Source organism: Pseudonaja textilis, chromosome Z, assembly GCF_049901715.1.
Source record: "Pseudonaja textilis isolate UNSWEBS1 chromosome Z, rPseTex1.2, whole genome shotgun sequence".
Taxonomy (NCBI): Eukaryota; Metazoa; Chordata; class Lepidosauria; order Squamata; family Elapidae; genus Pseudonaja; species Pseudonaja textilis.
The window spans coordinates 5,090,965-5,113,846 of NC_142008.1; the positions used below are offsets into that span (position 1 = coordinate 5,090,965).

Genomic DNA, 22,882 nt, shown 5'->3' on the forward strand with positions numbered 1-22,882 from the left:
AACCATAATTGGGACCAGAGTTTTCCGCTGTTAGCCAGGGCAGTTGTTAAGAGAATTGTGCCTGATCTTATGATCCTGTCTGTTAAGCAAATCACTGCAGCGAATCATGTAGTCGTTAAGTGAATCTGGCTTTCCCTCATTGACTTTGCCTGTTGGAAACTGGCAGGGAAGGTTGTATATAGGGATTACGTGACTCCAGGATGCTGCAACCATCATAAATACATTCCAGTTGCTGAACAACTGAATTTTGATCATGTGATTATACACATACAGGTAATCCTCAACTTAGAACCACAATGGAGCCCAAAATTTACATTGTTAAGTGAGAAATTTGTTAAGTGAGTTTTGCCCCATTGTTTTTGTTAAGTGAATCACTGCAATGTAATTAGTAAAATGGTTGCTAAGTGAATTGGGCTTCCCTGTTGACTTTGCTTGTCAGAAGTTTACAAAAGAGGAATCACAAACCTCCTGGTCACTGCAACCATCATAAATGGGAGTCAATTGTCAAGCATCTGAATGTAAATGACACGACCTTGGGAATGCTACAGCGGTCTTAAGTGGAACAATTGGTCATAAGTCCTTTTTTCAATGTCGTTGTAACTTCAAACGATCACTAAATGAACTGTTGTAAGTCGAGGACTACCTGTATTGTGCCAGTCATAAATACGGGAACTGTTTGCAAGGCCCTTTTTCAGTGCTGTTGTAACTTGGAATGATCACTAAAGAATGGTTGAAGTTGAGAATTACCGCTATGTAAGTTGAATAGCAGATCCTGAGAAGAGATGAGGTGCTGGATTTCTCTCATTTTACTGTATATCTGAGGTGGCCCATTGTCTCAGCTGAGCTTGTCAGCTGGCAGCCTGTTGTCTTAGCTGGGCTGGAAAACTGGCAGCCCGGGTTTGAGACCCAAGTGCCATGTGAGGGATGAACTCCTGCCAACCAAGTAGTTTGAAAGCATGCAAATGTGAGCAGATAAATAGGTACCACTTCGGTGGGAAGATAACAGCGTTCCATGACATCATGCTGGCCACATGATCATGAACATGTCTTTGTCAGCACTGGCTTAATGGTCTTGAACAGAGATGAGCATTGTCTTCTAAAGTCAGCAACAACTAGCGAAATAAAATCTGATGGGACTCCTTTATTTTTATATATTTATTTAACTGTATATACAAGCCTCTGGAGGAATAAATATTTGGAATAATCTAAATATAGTTCTAACATGCATATACAATACAAAGCAATGCATGTTTCATGCCCTGAAGAACGTGGATGACATAATTTACTCTTGTGTGTTCATTACATTGATAATATTTCAGAATAAATGGTTAAGATTTTGTCATGTCTTTACTGTTGTTAATACCATTTTATGTTTGATATGGAATTTTTTGGTGATGGAAAAACTTGAAGAAAACATTTTGGCATAGCAAACTATTTCTTGGCTGTCTTTTTCTAGGAGAACAATCTGCGAAAGAGGAGAGAGATACACCAAGGCCAAAATCGAAGACTCTCTTCTCAAGTTTCTGACACTACAAGTATTTGGTCTTTGGATATACCCAAGGTAAAGCAAATAAAAATGGTCAACACAGCTTCTTCATTACTTGCTGAGAAAATTGTACTATGCATTCTCTAAAATTTGACCAATAAAGTTACCATTCTTAGGTTACTCTTACAAAAAGGTTCCAGAATTTATTTATTTTTTGTCTCATCCCCTTGGCATGCAGTGGGCCCTTTTCAGGGATGGGATTCTACCAGTTTGCACCTATTCACTAGAACCAGTTGTTAACATTCTAAGCAGTTCAGAGAACCGGTTGTTAGAAGAAATTACTGGCCTAATCCTGTAAGGAAGGTAGGAACGAAGCATTCTGGTATTGCTTACAGAAACTGCCTCTCTGTTAACACTTATTACATTCTTGGCAGGACTAGACTTCCTGTCTCAGGAATGTCTCTGGAGATTTTCCCCCCTCCTTTGCTGGTACTTTGCTTGTGTGGAGTGGCCATTCAAAGTTACAATGGCAGTGAAAAAATTGACTTATGACCCTTTTTCACACTTACGACTGTTGCAGCATCCCTACAGTCATGAGACACCAGGCGAGGAGATGCATGCCTCAATGTGAGTGATATTGAGTTGGCCACACCCAGCCAATAACATGACCACCAAGCCACGTCCACCCAGTCACATGACCACCAAGCCACCCCCGCCACCTAAGCCACACCCACAGAACCAATTGTTAAAAAAATTGAATCCCACTCCTGGCCCTTTTTATAAGCACGGAAAGACAGAATTGATTTTGTGTGGTCCCCTTTCCCCCCGCTATACTGTACTTTACTACCCTCTGTCAGGGCAAGCAGTTTTTGAATTTAAAATCCAAGCAAATAGCATCCATTCTTCAAAGGTATGTCATTTGGGTGAACAATAAATCCTGTAGGAACTCTAATTGTATAAACTCAAAATACACTCCATTTAGAGCACATCATACTGTCGTAGCAATAAGGCCGATCAAAACATTGAATAAAGCATTTTACATTTCACTCATTCATTTGTTTATTTGTTATCTAATTGATTTATGAAACCACCCATCAACACATGATTCAGGGCAGCCCATGAAACACAGTATAAACACATGTATAAACAATGACTCGATTTTAGAAAACCTTACAATGAAACACAGTATAAAGACATAATGTGGCAGTTAGGAAATATGAAATACTGTGTTTCTCAAATAATAAGGCTGGGTCTTATTTTTTTTTTGAGCCCCGAAAAAATGGCTAGACTGTCTTTTCGGGGGTGACTTAATTCCCCCCCCCTTGCATCTTCGGGTGGGCGGCGACGGCTGGGATGTTGACCTCGGCGTTGGTGGGGCACTTCGTATCGGGGTCAACGCAGGCAACACCATATCCGGGTGTGCAACAAAAGTACTTCCTAATGGCAAGCCCCCCCACCATTTCCCCCCATTTCACATGTTTTAATATAGGCCTTAATTTGGGGGGAGGGGCTTAATTTCATTTCATGCCTATAAAACATGCTGGGACTTCCTATTGGGGGAGGCCGTATTGTTGGAGAAACAGGGTACATATGTACATACTGTGGCTTGCCTCCACAAGTTGTGGGCACTCCATCACTGGAGGTTTTTAAGAAGAGAATGGGCCGCCATTTGTCTGGAATGGTATAGGGCAGTGGTGGCTAACCTTTTTGGGTTCCTGTGCCAAAAATTGTGCGCGCGCTTGCATGCTCGCACTCACGTGCCAGCACCCGGAAGGCAATACGCACCCCCCCACCCCCTACTCATGCATGCATAATCCCCACCCCCGACACCCCCTTACCTGCAGTGCACCTCACAGCTGCTTTTTGGCCAGTTTGAGGCCTTTTTCAACCTCCCAAGGCTTGAGAAAGGCTTCTGCAGGCTTCTGCAAGCTTTGTAGGCCAAAAACTAGCCACGTTTCATCACTTCTGGTATTTTCAGAAAAACAGGAAGTGACAAAACGGCCGAAAATCCGCTGTGAGGCATGCACATGCACAGTGAGGTGAGTTTGCCTGCAGCTCGCATGCTGACATAAATGGCTCTGCGTGCCACCTGGGTATAGGGTCTCCTGCTTCAGCAGGGGATTGGACTAGAAGACCCCCAAGGTCCCTTCCAACTCTGTTATTCTATATTTTGCACATGAGCAGTTTGGGGCAGTATAATGTCATCCTGAACCAAAGTAGAAAATCTCCAGATCCGGATAGTCCTCAAATCATGTTTTTCTTGTGGCTTACGATTATGTGTATAATTTAAGCCATGGGTAAATTCCCTAGGTTTTCTGCATACTACTTGGAGATCTCAAAGCTCTGGTAAAAAAAGTATGTTGAGTTTCAGCCTTTTTCTTTTCCTGTCATGAATAGAGTGTTCCTGAATAATGTGCAGAGCTGCCTTAATACGCTGGTTTTGGTTTTTCTTTTCTCATATCCAGAGATCGGATTGCGATACGAGCTGTTCAGAGATCAGCACAGTGGATCAGAGATCTCCTGTCCATCAGGTGCTTGAAGTCAAAAAGGAACCTCAGGACTGCTTCCCACAAGGTGAAGGCCAGCTTTCTTGGCAGGAAATTAGTCCGGATAGAAAGACCTGTTGAAATGTTGATCAGTGGCAGCCATCCTTTTTAGTAAATGTGCTAGCTCCAATATTATGGTTCGCCTGGATTATTAGTATTATTATATGGTTGCACGGTTAGCCAGGTGTTTAGACTGGATTTGGCATCTTAATCCACCTATTGAGTCCTTTCCAAAGACCTAGGATTGATAGATGGGGATGTTTGATGATGTTAAAGGTTATAAGCTGTTCTGGGTAAAGCAGGATTCGCTTGCAATTACCTTATTGTTATCTTTGCTTAACTACTTGTCAGTTGTTATATGTACAGGTAGTCCTTAATTTACAACCACAATTGGAACTGGAATTTCCATTGTAAGATGATGTGGTGGTAAGTCAAATTGCACCTAATTTTATAACAATTTTACATCAATCATTAAGTGAATTGCATGGTTGTTGGGCAAATGAAAATTGCAAGCGAATCCTGCTTCCTCAATGGTATTTATTGCCAGACAAAATATTGTGTGACTGCAGAATGCTGCAACTGGTCATAAGTGTGATGCAGTTTTGCAAAATTCTGAATTGCAGTCGTATGATTGCAAAAAGAAAAAGAGAGAGAGAGAGAGAGAGAGAGACCCCAGGAAGGAATTGGGACGTGGTCCATTTTGAAGAACTAATGATTTCTTTGTTCTTTATTTCAGTCTTCATGAAATTGTTTCCATGCTGCAGAGTGAATACAGATACATTTCCAGGCAACACTTGGTGGAGATTTAGAAAAACCTGCTACAAAATTATAAAACATAATTGGTTTGAATCCTTTATTATATTCATGATATTACTGAGTAGTGGTGCTCTGGTAAGTTTACTGTACTTTGAATCAACTCTGCATTTCTTGAGCTTCTGCTGTTAACAAGATACTTACTAATAATACAGATACTAGACTAGAATATGGAATTGAATATAGAATAGAATAGAATAGAATAGAATAGAATAGAATAGAATAGAATAGAATAGAATAGAATAGAATAGCTTTATTGGCCAAGTGTGATTGGACACACAAGGAATTTGTTTTGGTGTAAATACTCTCAGTATACATAAAGAAAAGGTACATTTGTTAAGAATCAAGAATCTTAATGTACAACACTTAATGATAGTCATAGGGTACAATCAACAATCAAATCATACTAGGAAACAGTCAATATAAATGATAAGGATACAAGCAACAAAGTTACAGTCCTACAATCACAAGTGGGAGGGGGTGGGTGATAAGGAGTGATGAGAAGGTTAACAATAATAGTAGTGTACACTTTGTAAATAGTTGAACAGTGTTGAGGTAATTATTTGTTTAGAAGAGAAGAGAAGACTAAAGTAGACAACACTAGACTAGAACATAGGATAGGATAGGGTAGGATAGGATAGGATAGGATACATACAACGAATTTGTCTCCAATGCATAAGCTTTCAATGTAGATAAAAACAACAAAGTAATATAAACATAAGATACCAATAGGAGAAGGTAGTAGAAAAGGTGAGAAAGATCATAGTAATACATCTCTACTACATGGGTAAATATAGAGCAGAATTTAAGGATTAGATTTAGCAGAGGGATGACACGAGGGGGGGGGAATCTTTGTGTCTAGCTATCTTGGCATGTAATGTCCTATACTGGCTTCCTAGGGGGAGGAATCAGAAAAGTTTATGTCCAGGATGTGAAGAGTCTATAGATACAATATTTGATTTTATTATAGTCTAAATAACACCAGATTTATAATTCCAGATCTTTGAAGACATCTACCTTAATAGAAGAAAGATCATAAAAAATATTCTCGACTATGCCGATGTATTCTTTTTCTGTATCTTTTTCTTGGAGATGCTTCTCAAATGGGTGGCCTATGGCTTTAGGAAATATTTTACTAATGGCTGGTGTATTCTTGATTTCTTTATTGTATGTGTAAGTACCTTGTATTTTCTTGTTATGTGCATTGGTGCAATGTGGAAATAGGCAAAATGGTTTCTCACATAGAGAGCCTGATAAAAACCATTCTCATTTTCTGTATCTAACAAAGTAAAGTTCAGTGTAGAGAAAAGTAAGGTGTTATACTTAGCCACCAAAAATAAATATACAAGTATAGATTAGGAGAATCTTGGCTCAAGAACAGTAACTGTGAGAGGGATCTTGGAGTCCTAGTAGACAATCACTTACAAATGAGCCAGCAGTATGCGTCAGCAGCCAAAAAAGCCAACAGTCCTCCCTCATAAACAGAGGGATAGAATCAAGATCACATGAAATATTAGTCCTGCTTTATAAGGCTTTGATAAGGCCAGACTTGGAATACTGCATCCAGTTTTGGTCGCCATGATGTAAAAAAGATGTTGAGACTCTAGAAAAAGTGCCAAGAAAAGCAATAAAGATGATTAGGGGCCTTGATGCTAAAACTTATGAAGAATGGCTGCATGAATTGGGTGTGTCTAGTCTAGTAAAAAGAATGGCTAGGGATGACATGACAGCAGTGTTCCAATATTTGAGGGGCTGCCACAAATAATAGGGGGTCAACCAGGGGTGGGATTCTACCAGTTTGCACCTATTCGCCAGAACCGGTTGATAACATTCTAAGCAGTTTGGAGAACCGGTTGTTGGAAAAAATTACTGGCCTAATCCTGTAAGGAAGGCAGGAAGGAAACATTCTGGTGTTGCTTATAGAAACTGTCTCTCCATTAACCCTTACTACATTCTTGGCAGAACTAGACTTCCTGTCTCTGGAACTTCTCTGGAGTTTTTTTCCCCTCCTTTGCTGGTACTTTGCTTGTGTGGAGTGGCCATTCAAAGTTATAATGGCACTGAAAAAGGTGACTTATGACCATTTTTCACACTTACGACTGTTGCAGCATCCCCACAGTCATGAGAGGCCAGGGGAGGAGATGCGTGCCTCGATGCGAGTGATGTTGAGTTGGCCACATCCAGCCAATAATATGACCACCAAGCCATGTCCACCCAGTCACATGACCACCAAGCCACACCTACCACCTAAGCCACGCCCACAGAACCGGTTGTTAAAAAATTTGAATCCCACCCCTGGGGTCAACTTATTTTCCAAAGCGCCAGAAAGCAAGACAAGAAGCAACAGATGGAAACTAATCAAGGGGAAAAGCCGCCTAAAACTAAGGAGAAATTTCCTAACAGTGAGAATAATCAACCAGTGGAACAGCTTGCCTTTAAAAGTTGTTGGTGCTCCATCACTGGAGGCTTTTGAAAAGAGACTGTACAACCATCTTTCTGAAATGGTATATCCTGTTGGACTAGAAGACGTCCAAGATCCCTTCCAATTCCGATGTTCTATGATTCAGACAATGGATGGAGAGAACAAATAAGTGTGGGTGAGGGAGAGGAAACTATATCTCAGGGCTTTCAACTGATATTTGTTAAACTTCTTAGCATGGTTTTTCCTGGAAGCAAACTAGAGTTACAAGGTTGCCTTTTGCAGTTCAGTTGTACTTTTCCTGTTTTCACAGGTATCTTTGCCTATAGCAAGAGGTACATCAAGGAGAAAATGTGATAGCAATATCTCCACGAAATCTCTAAGAACATTGAGGGCCCTTAGACCTCTTCGAGCACTGTCTAGATTTAAAGGAATAAAGGTATTAAATCTTCCTTCCTTCCTTCCTTCCTTCCTTCCTTCCTTCCTTCCTTCCTTCCTTACTTCCTTCCTTCCTTCCTTCCTTCCTTCCTTCCTTCCTTCCTTCCTTCCTTCCTTCCTTCCTTCCTTCCTTCTCTCCACCCTCCCTCCCTCCTTCCCCCAAAGATTATGTTCCACATACTGTAATCTTTAGGAACTGGGTTTTGTTTTGTTTTATTTCAAAGGAATAGCATTGTTTCAGCCATGGCTCCTTCTCTTTCTCTTTTGAGGATTGCAGGAATATTGGTGAACACTTAGGATTCTAAGGAAGAGTCCAATGAAAAATATCCGCTGCCGTCCTAGTCAAATTCAGCCATTTATTTGAATAATGCTGCTTTACCTAACACGCAACACTTTCATATTAGGAATTTATTATTCAAAATACTGCCTGGTAAGAGCGGGCGAAATCATCCTCTGGATACATTTTTTTGTTTTTGTTCTTTGGTCCATCCACTTTTCTCCCAGATTCTCCTTCATTTTTAATGAAGGAAAACACTTTGAACCTTCAGCTGATCTAGAATTCACGGGCAGGCACGGCGAAGCTTGGGATGGACCAAGGTGAGGCGCTCGGATCTTGTAGGGAGGCTGTACTACAGGACAATGTTTCTCAACCTCCTTTGTTCCTACTACAAGTGGTCCTCGAATGGTTACAATAGTTCATTTAGTGACTGTTCAGAATTACAACGGGACTGAAAAAAGTGACTTATGACCATTTTTCACACTCATGACCTCGTCCCCCAATGGTCACTTGATCACAATTCGGACGTTGGCAACTGACTCATATTTATGACGGTTGCAATGTCCTGGGGTCATGTGATCCCTTTTTGCGACCTTCTGACAAAGTCAAATGGGGGAAGTGAGATCTACTTTTCAACTGTGTTACTGATTTAACAACTTGCACTGAACAAATGTGACCAGAAAAGACATAAAAGGGGACAAAACGTACTCAAAAAATTTTTTTCGCTTAGCAACATAAATTCTGGGCTCAATCTGGGGACGGCCTGTCCTATTTGTTCTTGCGACAGGAATTAATGGTTTATCTCCATTTTTTCTTTCTTTCTTTCTTTAAGGTTGTTGTGAATGCTCTGGCTGGCGCTATCCCTTCCATTGGAAACGTGCTTCTTGTCTGCATTGTACTTTGGCTGCCATTTAACATCTTAGGAGTGCAATTGTTTGGAGGGAAGTTTTCATGTTTGAACGTTGAAAATAAGAAAAGTTGTAATAATAGGGCTATCAACTTTGATCATGTTGGGAACGGGTACCTAGCTCTCCTTCAAGTGGTATGTTTAATTAGATGGATCTTAAATATATGTCTCTGAAATAATAGAAAATACAGTGTTTGTAGCTCGGGTTTTAGATTTTGGCCGTGGTTTGTTCTCCAAGCTTGTTTCAATTTAGTTTCTGAATGTTTTGTTACCAGACTAGCTAACATCATCATGCTCAGAATTTTCTTGTCCTGTTCTCTTTAGCTTACAAATATCTTGTGTGCCAGTGTGGTCAGTTGGTCGTTTGGTTGATTATTCATTTGGAGCTATATTTAATATAGACATTAAAAATCTTTTGTACAGCACAATATGCTATTAATAGCAGACTGTTAAGAGTTGATTTGTGGGGAAATTTGTTTAGGGAGAAAAAGCTATGAGGAGAGCTTAAAAAATCAGTGCTGGGAAAAAGGGGAAAAAGACAATTGAAATGCCTCTGTGTTATTTGGACAAAGTCAAACGCAATCCTTTTTGTTTACACTGCAGAGTAGAACAGTGAGTTGATTATGGTTAGTAACAGCACGATGGCTTCTCTAGTTATCTAAACCCAGTTTGTACTGGGCATTTCATAAAGCGGAGGAAAAAAAATCTTGTAGGTATATTATAAATAAAATTAATAATAGTTATAATTATATTTCCTCTAACTTTAGAAGTTAGGGAAAATCATAGACAACATTACCTGGAGTTGAATCTTGCTGCCTTGAGCAAAAAATGGTCATCTGTTTTTTTCTTTTACATATCAGGCAAAGCATGATTCTCTTTTAATTATTCCTTTGTCAACCGGGTAGGATGGGAGAACTAAATCTATGCTTCTATTTCTATCCTATTCTGGACATCAAACGAGGCAGCTGGATCAAAGGAAATCAATACTGTCCTCCCTTTTTAATTTTCTATAATGTTTTCATTTCAAATTCAAATCCTCTAGCCCAGTTGTAATATTTGAAGTGAATAAGACAAGAAAATTAGATGCTTAAAGTGACAGCATAATAAATAATGTGTGGGAATAACAATAAAATAAAAATACAGTAAAGTGTGGGAAAGGTAATTCCATTATTTTACATTTCTGTATTTTGTCCAAGAAAATGGAATGCTTGTTATCTGCACCTAATAAGGATTTTATATATTTCTGAAGAAAAGGAAGCAAATGAATGTTGTTTTAAGAACAGAAGAGGTCCTGTAGTGGCAGAATGGGGAAAGGCTGCAATGATTTTGAGAACACAGTAAGGTCTGCCTCTATCAGACAAATCAAGGAGGAAAAGTATAGAAAAGTTTAATGATTTGGCTTAATAATATCTCCATTTGTTTTCTTGCAGGCAACATTTAAAGGCTGGATGGACATTATGTATGCTGCAGTAGATTCAGCTAATGAAGTAAGCTGTAAAAAAGAAGTTGCAATGTTTCTCTTTTTTTCAGATATCTTCCTGTTCAATTAGCAATCTTGCACTATTGTCCCAAAAACTGTAGTTTTCCAGCTTGAGCATCAGAGAAGCTGAGGCAACATTAGCAGATCTTAAATGCTGGTCAATATTGTGGCTAAAAGAACAGTAAAGAATTGACATTAATCAGCTGACATTGTTTAGATACAGGTTTGGGATTAAATACTAAAAAATAAGAATATTCAAATTCACTTCCAAATTTAGGAAATGCTAATCTGGCTGTAATATTTTTATGATATGTAGAAAGCTCATCAGTGACATCAGTGCAAAGAAAAAAATTAAAATATCTAGGTTCATGCTTAATATTAAACCAGGATTTTTTTAAAAAACCTCATATTTTGTTAAAGTATAATGTCGGGTCACATCTTGATAAGATATTATGGGTCAGATCAGATTAAATTAACAAGAAAGACTCCATGTTATAGCTTAGCACGAAGTATGAACCCAGCCATTCTTTGCCACAGCCACTCCTGCAGCTCATGGATAAGATAGGAAAGTGGAATGGGGATGTGGGAGCTCCACCACTGGACGTTTTTAGGAAGGGATTAGACAGCTATTTATCTGGAATGGTACAAGGTCTTCTGCTTGAGAAGGAAGTTGGACTAAAAGACTTCTAAGTTCCCTTCCAACTCTATTGTTCTGTTATTCAGATTTCCAAATTCCCTGCTAGGAACTCTGTGAAACAATTGTTTTCATGGCTTCTGTTGGATATTTGGCTAGTTGGTCATTTGTGATGGTAATGATAACCCAATTACTCTGTCCTAGTTGGAGTCTAAGTGCCATTGGGTTCTAGATCAAGCAGGAGCTAAAAATAAATTTAGATGTAAAACAAAGAAAGGTTCTGTTCTGAAACAAGGGACGGCAAAATCAAGTGTTGGAAGAAATTTTCTGAGTTCATTCCCAGCTGGAACACACCACAGACACTGAGAAGAAATGGAAGCAGAAGCCAGCTGCCAGAAAGTGGAATTCTTTTAATGTAGGAAAGCAAGAGGCAAAAAATGACACAGCTGGAGCGTTCTTGGCTTGCAAGCAGCTTGGAAGTATAAATGTGAACCTTTTATGCTTAATTCCCCTTTGAAGCTCCTGCAGCTTGATGGGTTTTGATGTGTTTCTGATTACCCTGGGTTCTGTGTTTTACTAGGTTAATCTTGGTCCCAGGACTTTTGTTCTTCCAGTCCTTGGGGTTTCAGGGGCAGGGAAAAAAAGGAAGTTTTGGGTTACCTTGGAGAGTTTATTTTTAGCCTGATTCCCATTATCTTAATGGCTCTACTTAAGTATTTCTGTGGTCAGCTGTTGTTACTTTTGTAACAGCCATTAGCAGGGCTATTCTGAGTTTTCCTTTCAGCTGGTGATTCTTGGTTTTCTTAAAGGGGGGAGGGCTTGAGTCTCTTGGCACTGTTTTCTGAGGCTTCTGGTGCTGTGAGGTTTCTGGCACTGTCCTTTTGGGGTGTACTTCCCACACAAGCAAAGCAAATATTAAGTTTTATAAGGCCAAGCAGAAAAAATTAGGCCAGTTCTATGCATTATGGGAAGTTCAAAGAATTTTAAGAGGCTTGAATGTTGACTCAGCAGCCATCAAAGATTAAACATTGCACTGGAGCTTAATTCCACCAGAGCAGCTAGCCTGTTTCCTGTTAAATCAAGCATCTTGAATTAAAAAAAGAGTAAATAGCTTATTGACTTTTCAATAATTTTACTGAGGCTTTTGAGTCAGGAAGTGTAGATGTCCTTAGGCCCCGGGAAACACAACCTGAACAGTATCATTTTGCATTAGCTTCCCAGGCCAGGGAAGATGTCATTTCTGAAAGCAATTCTTTTGCAATGCTCCTCTAGAGAGCAATTCGTGTGAGGGGTCCTTGTACTCTCCGAGCTTGATTGTTTTGAAGATGTTTCATGATCCAAACTAGGCAACATCATCAGTGCTAGTCGTTTTGCATATCCTGAAGGAGAAAAGTTGAAATCCAGAAGAAGGATATTGATCATCTGTATTATTATTATTATATTAATTATGTTATTAGATTAACATCAGATTTAAATTAACCTGTTTTTCTTTTACCTACTTATATATATTTGATCTTATTTCAGAATTCCACCCAGCCATGTTTTGAAAACAACGTATATGCATACATTTACTTTGTGGTTTTTATTATATTTGGATCCTTCTTCATGCTGAACCTCTTCATTGGTGTGGTTATTGATAATTTTAACCAGCAAAGAAAAAAGATAAGTATCTAACATAAATAGACAACCAAGGCTCATGAAGGCAAACAGTTACAAACTCTTTCAAGGGTATGCAATGGCAGCGTGTCAGTGTGGTGTGTTTTATGGAAGACGTAGGAAATATGGCAGCTGAATATAGTCCTGGGAAAGATTCTTATAGAAAGAGAATAATCCCCAACAGCTAATGCACCTTGCTCTCATTTTATATACAGTGGATTTACAACCACAGTTAAGCCCAAAACTTCTGTTGCCAAGTTACATATTTGTTATGTGAGTTTTGACTCGTTTTATGAGTTTTCTTGCTAAATTGCTAAGTGGATCACCGCAGTTAATAACACTGTTGTTAAGTGAATCTGGCTTCCCCACTGACTTTGCTTGTCAGAAAGTCACAAAAGGGGATTACGTGACACCCCCCCAGGCACACTGCGACCGTCATAAATAGGAACCAGCTGCCAAGCATCTGAATTTGGATCATGGGGCTGTCTAAGTCATTTTTTTTTTCAGTGCCTTTGTAACTTTGAATGGTTGCTAAATGAACTGGTGTAAGTCAAGGACTACCTGTATTGCCTTACCACTGTACAATCTTAATTGGAAAGTCTGCGGAAAGTCAGGCTGGGTTAAGTTTTGAGGCACCAGACTATTAGAACTGCCTCAAAGAAGAGGATCGCCTTAATTTCCGTAGATTGTGCAAGGAAAACTTTCTGTTCTTTTAGTGATTACTTCCTTAACTCGCGGAGCCTGTAGGTGTCCAGAGATTCTCTTGGATTGGTTTCTTAGTAACCACCATCAACGGTTCACTTACTGACAGCGCTATCTTTAGTAGTTTCGGTAGCACATTTATTCTCTAATCTTTTAGGCCATACAGTCAATCAGATGACATGTCCTAGAAAATCCAAACAGAAGACATATTTTAGTTTAGACAGTGTCTCTGTTTCATTAGAGTCACAAAGTAAATTAAGCAACTCCAAGCAACAGAAGTAACAAAAGTGACTACAAGTCACTTTGACTTCTAGAAACAAAAAAGCAATAAAAATGACTTTATGAAGTGCACAAAGAGATTGTGTGAAAAAACGTATTTCATTTAAAGAACCACAAAGTTCTATTCTTATCATATCACAATTATGAATAACATTGTAGAACTCTAGGATAATTGTACCCAAATTCAGGAACTTTTTCCAGTTAAATTAAAGAGTATATTTTAGAAGATGATGTATCCATCCATCTTTAACATCGAGTTAATAAATATTCAAGTTGTAAAGAGCTTTGTCTGTTGAAATTCTATTTGTTGGTACTAGCTGTTTAGTTGACTTTGGACAATTCTTGTCTTTTGAACAGAGATAAATAGATGCAGATAAAAATATGTTTTAGCAATTTAATAGCAATGTTATTATTCTCTTATACCTAGGTGGAGAACTCATCTTTTTGTCAGAGGATCAAAAGAAATATTATAATGCACTAAAAAAACTTGGTACCAAGAAACCACATAAGACTATTCCACGACCTCTGGTAAGGCCCTTGCAAACATCAATGCATTCGCTTTATTACTAACTTGGAAAGACTTTTCAGAAATTTTAGTAAAACATTTTTTTCCCTGCATGAGCTGTGGTGGCACAGTGGTTAGAATGCAGTATTGCAAGCTAACTCTACCGATTGTCAGGAGTTCGATCCTGACCAGTTCAAGGTTGACTCAGACTTCCATCTTTCCCAGGTGAGTAAAATGAGGACCCAGTTTGTTGGGGGCAAGAGGCTGACTTGGTAAACCGCTTAGAAAGGCCTGCAAAACACTGTGAAGCAATATGTAAGTCTAAGTGCTATTGCTATGATTCAATATGTTACAAATAGTACAGGAGTTAAGACCATAATAAAACCTGCATGTCATAATTAGATTAGAATTAGAATTCTTTATTTGCCAAGTGTGATTGGGCACACAAGAATTTGTCTTTGTGCAAATGCTCTCAGTGTACATAAAAGAAAAGATACATTCATCAAGAATCATAAGGTGCAACACTTAATAATAGTCAGAGGATACAATAAGCAATCAAATTATACTAGGAAACAGTAAGTAAAAATTGTAAGGATACAGGCGACAAAGTTACAGTCATGCAGTCACAAGTGGGAGGGGATGGGTGATAAGGAGTGATGAGAAGATTAATAGTAATAGTAATGCAGACTTCGTAAATAGTTGGACAGAGTTGAGGGAATTATTTGTTTAGCAGAGTGATGGCTTTCAGGGGAAAAACTGACCTTGTGTCCAGTTGTTCTGGTGTGCAGTGCTCTACAGCGTCGTTTTGAAGGTAGGAGTTGAAACAGTTTATGTCCGGGATGTGAATATTTTTACAGCTCTCTTTTTGTTAAGGTTATAACTCATGACTAACCCAAATTTACGATCTTTCTTTGGTGATCATTAAGCAAATGGAGCAATTGTAAAGTCGCTACCATAGACATTAAGTGAACATTGCAGTCATTAAATGAACACAGTGGTCATTAAGTGATCCCATGGTTTGCTATGGGGCAGTTTTGCTGAAACAGCAATAGCACTTAGACTTATATACTGCTTCACAGTGCTTCACAGCCAGAGGTGGGTATTCAGCAGATTCTGACCAGTTCTGGAGAACCAGTAGCGGAAATTTTGAGTAGTTCAGAGAACCAGAAAATCCCACCTCTGACTGGAGAATTTACAGTATCCTCCCCCTGCCATGCCCACCAAGCCACACCCACAAAACCGGTAGTAAATTTTTTTGAATCCCACCACTGTTCACAGCCCTCTCTAAGCAGTTTACAGAGTCAGCCTGTTGCCCCCAACAATCTGGGTCCTCATTTTACCCCACCTCAGAAAGATGGAAGGCTGAGTCAACCTTGAGCCTGATGAAATCCGAATTGCCAAACTGGTGGCAGCCGGTTCAGCAGAAGTAGCCTGCAGTATTGCATTCTAACCACTGGGCCACCGAAAACTGAAAATAAATGTCAGTTGTCGGCCAAAGGACCAAATGTAATTGTAAAATTCTATGGAAATTCTAAGTCATCCAGGTCACGGTTGGTCAAGTGCTTTTCCTTTCAGGAGGCAACTGGACTTCTGGTTTTTCTTTGAAGACGTTTCGCTTCTCATCCAAGAAGCTTCTTCAGCTGCGACCGGATGGTGGGGAATGGACAATTCTATAAAAGGATGCAAATGACCAGCTGCCTGCAAGAAGTATAAATCCTCCCATTCCCCACCATTCAGTCAGAACTGAAGAAGCTTCTTGGAGGAGAAGCAAAACGTCTTCAAAGAAAAACCAGAAAGTTCAGTTGCCTCCTGAAAAAAGTATCTGTGGGATCGTAAAGAGTTGAAAATCAGGCCAATTGCCAAGCATCCAAATGACTGTGGAAAAGTCAACCATCAGGATTGGAGTTGTAAATACCTGTCGATGCATCAGACCTTCAAACAATCGCTAAATGACCAGCTGACTTCTAGTTGTATTCTTATAAAACTTAAGTAAAAGTAACAACATTTTGAAAGACTGCGCCAAAGTCAGTTCAGATTAATTTGCAATAAATCTGCCCTCTTGAATCACAGGGAAAATGCTGAGGTCACTGCCAACCAATCCACATTCCTTACAGCTGGTTAATAAGAAAGTACAAAAATGTCCTCGCTGTCTGGAAATTTCTCCTTAGTTCTAGGCTGGTTCTCTCCTTGATTAGTTTCCATCCATTGCTTCTTGCCCTGCCTTCAGAGGCTTTCAGTTAAGGAGGTGCTTCCCAAACTGGAGTAAATTACCCCAAATAGGATAAAAGTAGTTTTTCTTTGGCTACTGTAAACCCATTTTTTTCCCCGTTCCCTTAATATTTTACCTAAATTGCCTAAAAAGGTGTTTCCAATAAGCAATTTTCAGTAATGAAAGAAAAATTTTGGGAAGCACTGAGCTATGATTATTTGTTCCCCGGAACTGCTGTGAATGCTATAGAAAAAAAAAAACAAACCTTCTTTTCCTTATTACCTGCAAAAAGGAAATAAAATACATCACAACTGCCTCTCAGGCTAGTCCTTGGCAGCCAGGCAGGAAGGAGGCAACCAAATGTCTTGAACTCGACCAGCCAAATCTCACGGGCAGTTTCCTCATAGAGGAACCGTAAAGAAACTTAATTCACTTGAGGCAGCAGCACCACCAATAGAAGCATCTCCTTGAAGCCTTTTGGGACTTCCTCAGGTACAGCCCTTTCTGTCTTCCTGGTTCTGTTAGGTTTATTAGTGCCTTCCAGATTTGGATAAATAATTATCAAAGAACTTGGTGTAACCATTTGAACTATTTCGGAATCTTGGCACTAACATTTTCCTCCCTCCCTCTCTTTCTCCCTCCCTCCCTCCCTTCTTTCCCGCTTCTCCTTCCCTCTCTCCTTCTCCCTCCCTCCCTCCCTTCCTTCCCGCTTCTCCTTCCTTCTCTCCTTTTCCTCCCTCCCTCTCTTTTTCCTGTCCCTCCTTTTCACCCCTCTCTCCCTCCCCACTTCTCTTTTCCTTCCTTTCTCTCTCTCTTCCTCCCTCCCTCTCTTTTCCTGTCCCTTTTTTCCTCCCCTTTTCCTCCCTCCCTCTTTTCTTTCCTCCCTTCCTCTCTTTTCCTATCCCTTCTTTTCCCCCTCCTTCCCTTTTCCTCCCTCCCTCTTTTCTTTCCTCCCTTCCTCTCTTTTCCTTTCCCCCCTCTCTTTTCCTCCCTCCGTCCCTTCTTTCTTTCCTTCTTTGCTTCCTTCTTTCCCTCCCTCTCCTTTCATTCTTTCCCTCTCTTCCTTACCCTTCCTTCCCTTCCCCTCTTATCCTCCCTCCCTTCCGCAGAACCAGTTCCAAGGATTACTTTTTGATATTGTAAACAAGCAAGCATTTGAACTGTTCATTATCAGCCTGATTTTCTTGAATGTGGTGGTCATGGCCGTGGAATACGAAGGTCAAGATGTGGCTGCTGACCAACTTCTTGAGAAGATCAACTGTGTCTTTGTGGCCCTCTTCACTGGCGAGTGTGTGATGAAACTGTTGGCTTTGAGGCTTTATTTCTTCAAAGACTCCTGGAACATATTTGATTTGGTGGTTGTCATTCTTTCAATCATTAGTAAGTAGACCTTTTGTTTTTTGCTTTACAAGGTTCATTGCTTGCCAGTGCTAATAAGCTACAAGGCAGGTAATATTTGACATGGCACGGTTATTTACAGTCATAAACTTTCACTTCACATGTACATGAGTCCTCAACTTATGACCACAATTGAGTCCAAATTCATTTTGTTAAGTGGGGCAGTTGTTAAGTGAGTTTTGTCCCACTCTACAACCTTTTTGCTATGGTTATGAAGTGAGCTTTTGCAGTGGTCAAGTTAGTAACACAGTTGTGAAGTGAATCTGGCCTCTCCATTGACTTTGCTTGTCAGAAGGTCACAAAAGGGGATGACGTGACCCAGGGGCATTGTAACCGTCATAAATACGAGTCGGTTGCCAGGCCTCGGATTTTGATCCTGTGACCATGGGGATGCAGCCATGCTCGTACATACGACAAACGGCCGTAAGTTATTCTTTTTCAGTGCTGTTGTAACTTCATCTACCTGTATAATACAGACTCAAGGAATGCATGCTTGCAAGAATTGGTTGTGTTGCATGGAAGAGAAATAATTCAGTATTTGGAAAAAGCAAATTGTCATAGCAGCAAACCTCAAGCAATGGACGGGTCCTCTTTGTCTGTGCATGGGTGTGGAACACATTTTAGGAAAATAATCCTCCAAGTTGCTCTGTTGGGCCAGATCCCAACCATTACCCATCATTAAAAAAATAATCAATTAATTAAATGCATATGCTGCCTCGTCTCACTATCCACCTTGAATGAATCTGGCTTGCAGTGCAATAAAAATCATAAATATAACAGCACTGAAAGTAATAACAAAAATCAGATAAAAACTACAATGAGCACGAACTGCACAGGGATACAGTCTATTACTTCTTTAGTGATTCCCATCAAGGTCCCCAAGACAACCAGCCGAACTAAATCTTCAGGTGCTTCTGGAAGGCTGAGGAGATGGGTAGGCTTTGACTTATGACCACAAGTGATTCCCCAAATTTTCTTTGCTACGCAAGATAGCCGTTAATTGAATTTTGCCCTATTTAACAAATCTTCCGTGCTGTAATCGTTAGCTGAATCACTGTAGCTGTTAACTTAGTAGCCATGGTTGTAAAATGATTCTGCCTTCCCCATTGTCTTTGCTTGTTAGAAGGGACCCTGGGACACTGAAAACGTCAAAAATACATGCCAAATATCCGGATTTTGATCATGTGACTGTGGGCAACTGAAACAGTCATAAGTGTGAAAAAAACAGTCATAAGACACTTATTTCAGCGCAGTCCTAACTTTGAATAGTTCCTAAACAAATGGTTGTAATTCGAGGTTTAGTGCAGGTAATCCTCGACTTACGACCACAATTGAGGCCAAAATTCCTGTTGTTAAATGAACATTGGTTAAGTGAGTTTTGCCCCACTTTATGACCTTTCCACAGTTGTTAAGTGAATCACTGCAGTTGATAAGTTAGTAACCTGGGTTATTAAGTGAATCTGGCTTCCCCATTGACTTTGCTTGCCAGAAGGTCGCAAAAGGGGATCACATGACCCTGGGAACACTGCGATGATCCCAACTATGAACCGGTCGCCAAACATTTGAATTTTGATCATGTGACCATAGGGATGGTGCAAAGGTCATAACTGGGGGAAAAACAGTCATAAATCACATTTTTCAGTGCCATTGTAACTTTGAACGGTCGCTAAACAAACTGTTGTAAGCTGAGGACTACCTGCACGAAATAATAGAGTTTTAAGTTAAATTGAAAGACTCATTGCAGGCCTGCTTTTTTTTCCTCCCCCGCTCTTCAGGCCTTGCAGCAACCCAACTTTGGCGACGCCTCAATTTCCCGCCAACCATCCTGCGTGTCATTCGAGTGATCCGTATCAGCCGCCTCCTGAGGCTGATCCGAGGCGCGAGAGGGCTGCGCACCCTGCTTTTCGCCCTGCTGATGTCCCTCCCCGCTCTCACCAACATCGGGCTCCTCCTCTTCCTGATCATGTTCATTTACGCTATATTTGGCATGGCTAATTTCTCCTGCGCGAGTTGGGTGCAAGGGATTGACGACATTTTCAACTTCCAGACCTTTGGCAACAGCATGCTTTGCCTCTTCCAGATAACCACGTCCGCTGGCTGGGATGAGCTTCTGGGACCGATGCTCCTCCCCCAGGACATCTATAAGTGCGCTCCAAACATCAAATCCGCCCCACAAAAGAGCCCCTGTGTCAACAGCAAGGTGGCCATTGCCTATTTTGTCAGCTACGTCATTATTTCGTTCCTGATTGTAGTCAACATGTACATTGCTGTCATCATCGAGAATCTGAACGTTGCCACCGAAGAGAGCACAGAGCCACTGGGCGATGATGACTTTGAAATCTTTTATGAGATCTGGGCAAAATTTGACCCCAAAGCAACCCAGTTTATCTCTTACTCAGCACTCTCCAACTTTGCAGATGCCCTGGCAGAACCTTTGCGGATACCAAAACCGAATAGTCAGCAGTTGTTGTCCATGGACCTTCCGATAGTCAATGGGAATAAAATCCACTGCCTGGATATTTTGTTTGCTTTTACCAAAAGGGTGCTGGGAGAATCTGGAGAAATGGACTCGTTTGAGTCCCAAATAGAAGAAAAATATCCAGAGAAGATTGCCTATGAGCCGATCGTGACAACTCCCAAGAGAAAGCAGGATGAGTCTGCCGTCATAATTCAAAGAGCTTATCGGATGCATCTTTTCCAGCGTGCAGGAAGGGTAGCACCTCAGGAACCCTTTGTAACCATCTCCTTGGAGAATATTCCAGAAGAGGAAAACTTATCTGTGTTCAGTCTGAGTGAAAATGAAGGCAGCCAGTCCAATAATTCTCAGAGTTCGTCTTCGGTGGCCATTCCTCCATCCTACAGTAACATGATGAGCATTGCTCCTGTCCTTCAACAGGAGGAGTCCTCAGACCATAAGGGTGATACAAAGTGATATTCCTCTCCCTGATTTTTTCTCTCGTCACAGCAGGGTTTTCCTGGAAACAGATGAAAATAATAATAATAATAATAATAATAATAATAATAATAATAATAATAATAATAATAATACTGTCATAAATAGTTAACTCAGGAGCTTTTTCCATCAGCGTTTGTGTAAACTCTTACAGATCCTCAGTGGGAATTAAAGATTGCCTTGCAGCAGAGTTTCCCAACCATCTACATTCTGGACGTTTTGTTCTTTGTAATAGTCTGAAAATTCTGGGAACCATAATGCCATCTCTGCCCTAATGATTTATAGCAGAGGTCTCCAAACTTGGCAACTTTAAGACTTGTGGACTTCAACTCCCAGAATTCTCCAGCCAGCAAAGCAAGCAAAGCAAAGCTGGCTGGAGAATTCTGGGAGTTGAAGTCCAGAAGTCTTAAAGTTGCCAAGTTTGGGGACCCCTGATTTATAATATCTTCTTGACTAAGTCTGTGTTATGACCAAGGACAGACATTGTGTTACTTCAGTGTTGGTTGGATGACACAATGAAAGGACTGGAGATTATAACATACAAAGAACAGTTGCAGGAACTGGGTATGTCTCGTTTAATGAAAAGAAGGACTAGGGGAGACATGATAGCAGTGGTCCAGTATCTCAGGGGCTGCCCCAAAGAAGAGGGAATCAAGCTATTCTCCAAAGCATCAGAGGGCAGGACAAGAAGCAATGGGTGGAAAGTAATCATGGGGAGATCCAACCTAGAACTAAGGAGAAATTTCCTGACAGGGAGAATAATTAACTAGTGGAACAATTTGTTTCCAGAAGTTGTGGGTGCTCCAACATTGGAAGTTTAAAAAAGAGATTGAACAGCCATTTGTCTGAAATAGTATAGGGTCTCCTGCCTGAGCAGGGGGTTGGACTAGAAGACCTCCAAGGTCCCTTCCAGCCCTGTTATTTTGTTCTCTCTGTTAAGCCTCTTATAGAGTGGTAATTTTCAAAATGTATCCTTGCAGAAGAATATAACAGACTGTGTGACAATTATTAATATAATTCTTATAAAACAATTCCACCCTTGCAATTTCTACCCATAGGATGGTTCTTGCATGAATTCATGTAGCGTAAGAAATGGGATTACTTACATCAGCATGAAAATGTATGAACATACACTAAGAATAAAATTTAATATATGTGTGTTGTTAGAAATGTATTTTGAAATTATGTGAAAAGAGAATGGTTAATCTCTGAATGTATCATTTTTTTTCTTCTTCTTCTGATTATCTAAGGCAGTTTGTACATTTCCAAAGGTTTCTTTTCCGAAATAGGAGGAATTCATGAAGCTCCAGATGTGGTTTGACTATGTGAAAAATGAAACTTCCTTTAGGAAAACCAGGATATTAAGACTAAAACCAGAATAAGAGCTGTGGTGGCGCTGTGATTTGAGTGCAGTATTGCAGGCTAATTCTGTTGTCTGTCATCAGTTCAATCTTGACAAACTCAAGGTTGATTCAGCTTCCCATCCTGAGGTTGGTAAAATGAAGGCCTAGATTCTTGAGGGCAAGTTGCTCACCCTGTAAACCACTTAGAGAGGGCTGTAAAGCACTGCGAAGCAGTATATAATCCTAAGTGCTGTTGCTATTGCTATATTTTGAAGACAAATGACTCTGTTTTGCACTTTCATTCTGGCTTATTGTGCTCTGGCAATGTAGCCAATTTGTGGCTTATTAAATGAACCATGATAAAACTAACAATGTCTTATTGCAATATGTGAAACCTGTGAATATATTACACATATAATAGGGAAGCTATCTTGCTAAGAAAGACCATCTGTTGCTGCTTGTCCATTGGAATTGTTTTGGAATTTCTCCTTATTCCAGTATATCTTATTTATATCAAGTAAAATTTATATATAAACGCTGACACCGTTTTGTTTCTATTCACTGTTTGAAAGAATTACCATGCAACACAAATAAATAAAAGAGAATACTTCAGGGCTAAACTGTTGGGTTTCTAAGCTTCGTTGTTTTCTTGCAGTTGTCTCATGACTCATCTAGATAACATCATCGATAGTATCTGTCAAAAGAATTTGAAGTCCCAAATCCTATCCAAGGTTGCGCAATAATGAATCAGAATGAAATCCAGATATGCTCCCCATGCTCACATGATCCCAAATTTGGATGCTTGGCAACTTATTCATATTTATAACATTTGCAGTG

General features: G+C 40.0%; 1 protein-coding gene across 5 annotated transcripts in view; it reads left to right on the forward strand.

The window, feature by feature from the left end:
- The window catches only part of LOC113447982 (sodium channel protein type 5 subunit alpha-like), a 43,247-nt gene extending 20,665 nt beyond the window's left edge, over positions 1-22,582 (forward strand). For 3 of the 5 annotated variants that reach the window (XM_087917725.1, XM_087917726.1, XM_087917728.1), the window contains 11 exons: positions 1,457-1,561; positions 3,952-4,060; positions 4,769-4,923; positions 5,845-6,018; positions 7,578-7,703; positions 8,812-9,021; positions 10,317-10,373; positions 12,525-12,666; positions 14,065-14,165; positions 17,461-17,731; positions 19,525-22,582. In XM_087917725.1, coding sequence (XP_087773851.1) covers positions 1,457-1,561; positions 3,952-4,060; positions 4,769-4,923; positions 5,845-6,018; positions 7,578-7,703; positions 8,812-9,021; positions 10,317-10,373; positions 12,525-12,666; positions 14,065-14,165; positions 17,461-17,731; positions 19,525-20,681 — 2,607 coding nt within the window. In that variant the 3' untranslated portion in view covers positions 20,682-22,582. The remainder of the gene's footprint in view (positions 1-1,456; positions 1,562-3,951; positions 4,061-4,768; positions 4,924-5,844; positions 6,019-7,577; positions 7,704-8,811; positions 9,022-10,316; positions 10,374-12,524; positions 12,667-14,064; positions 14,166-17,460; positions 17,732-19,524) is intronic. The other 2 variants (XM_087917727.1, XM_087917729.1) reach the window with 1 other exon arrangement.
- Positions 22,583-22,882: the final 300 nt, after the last annotated feature.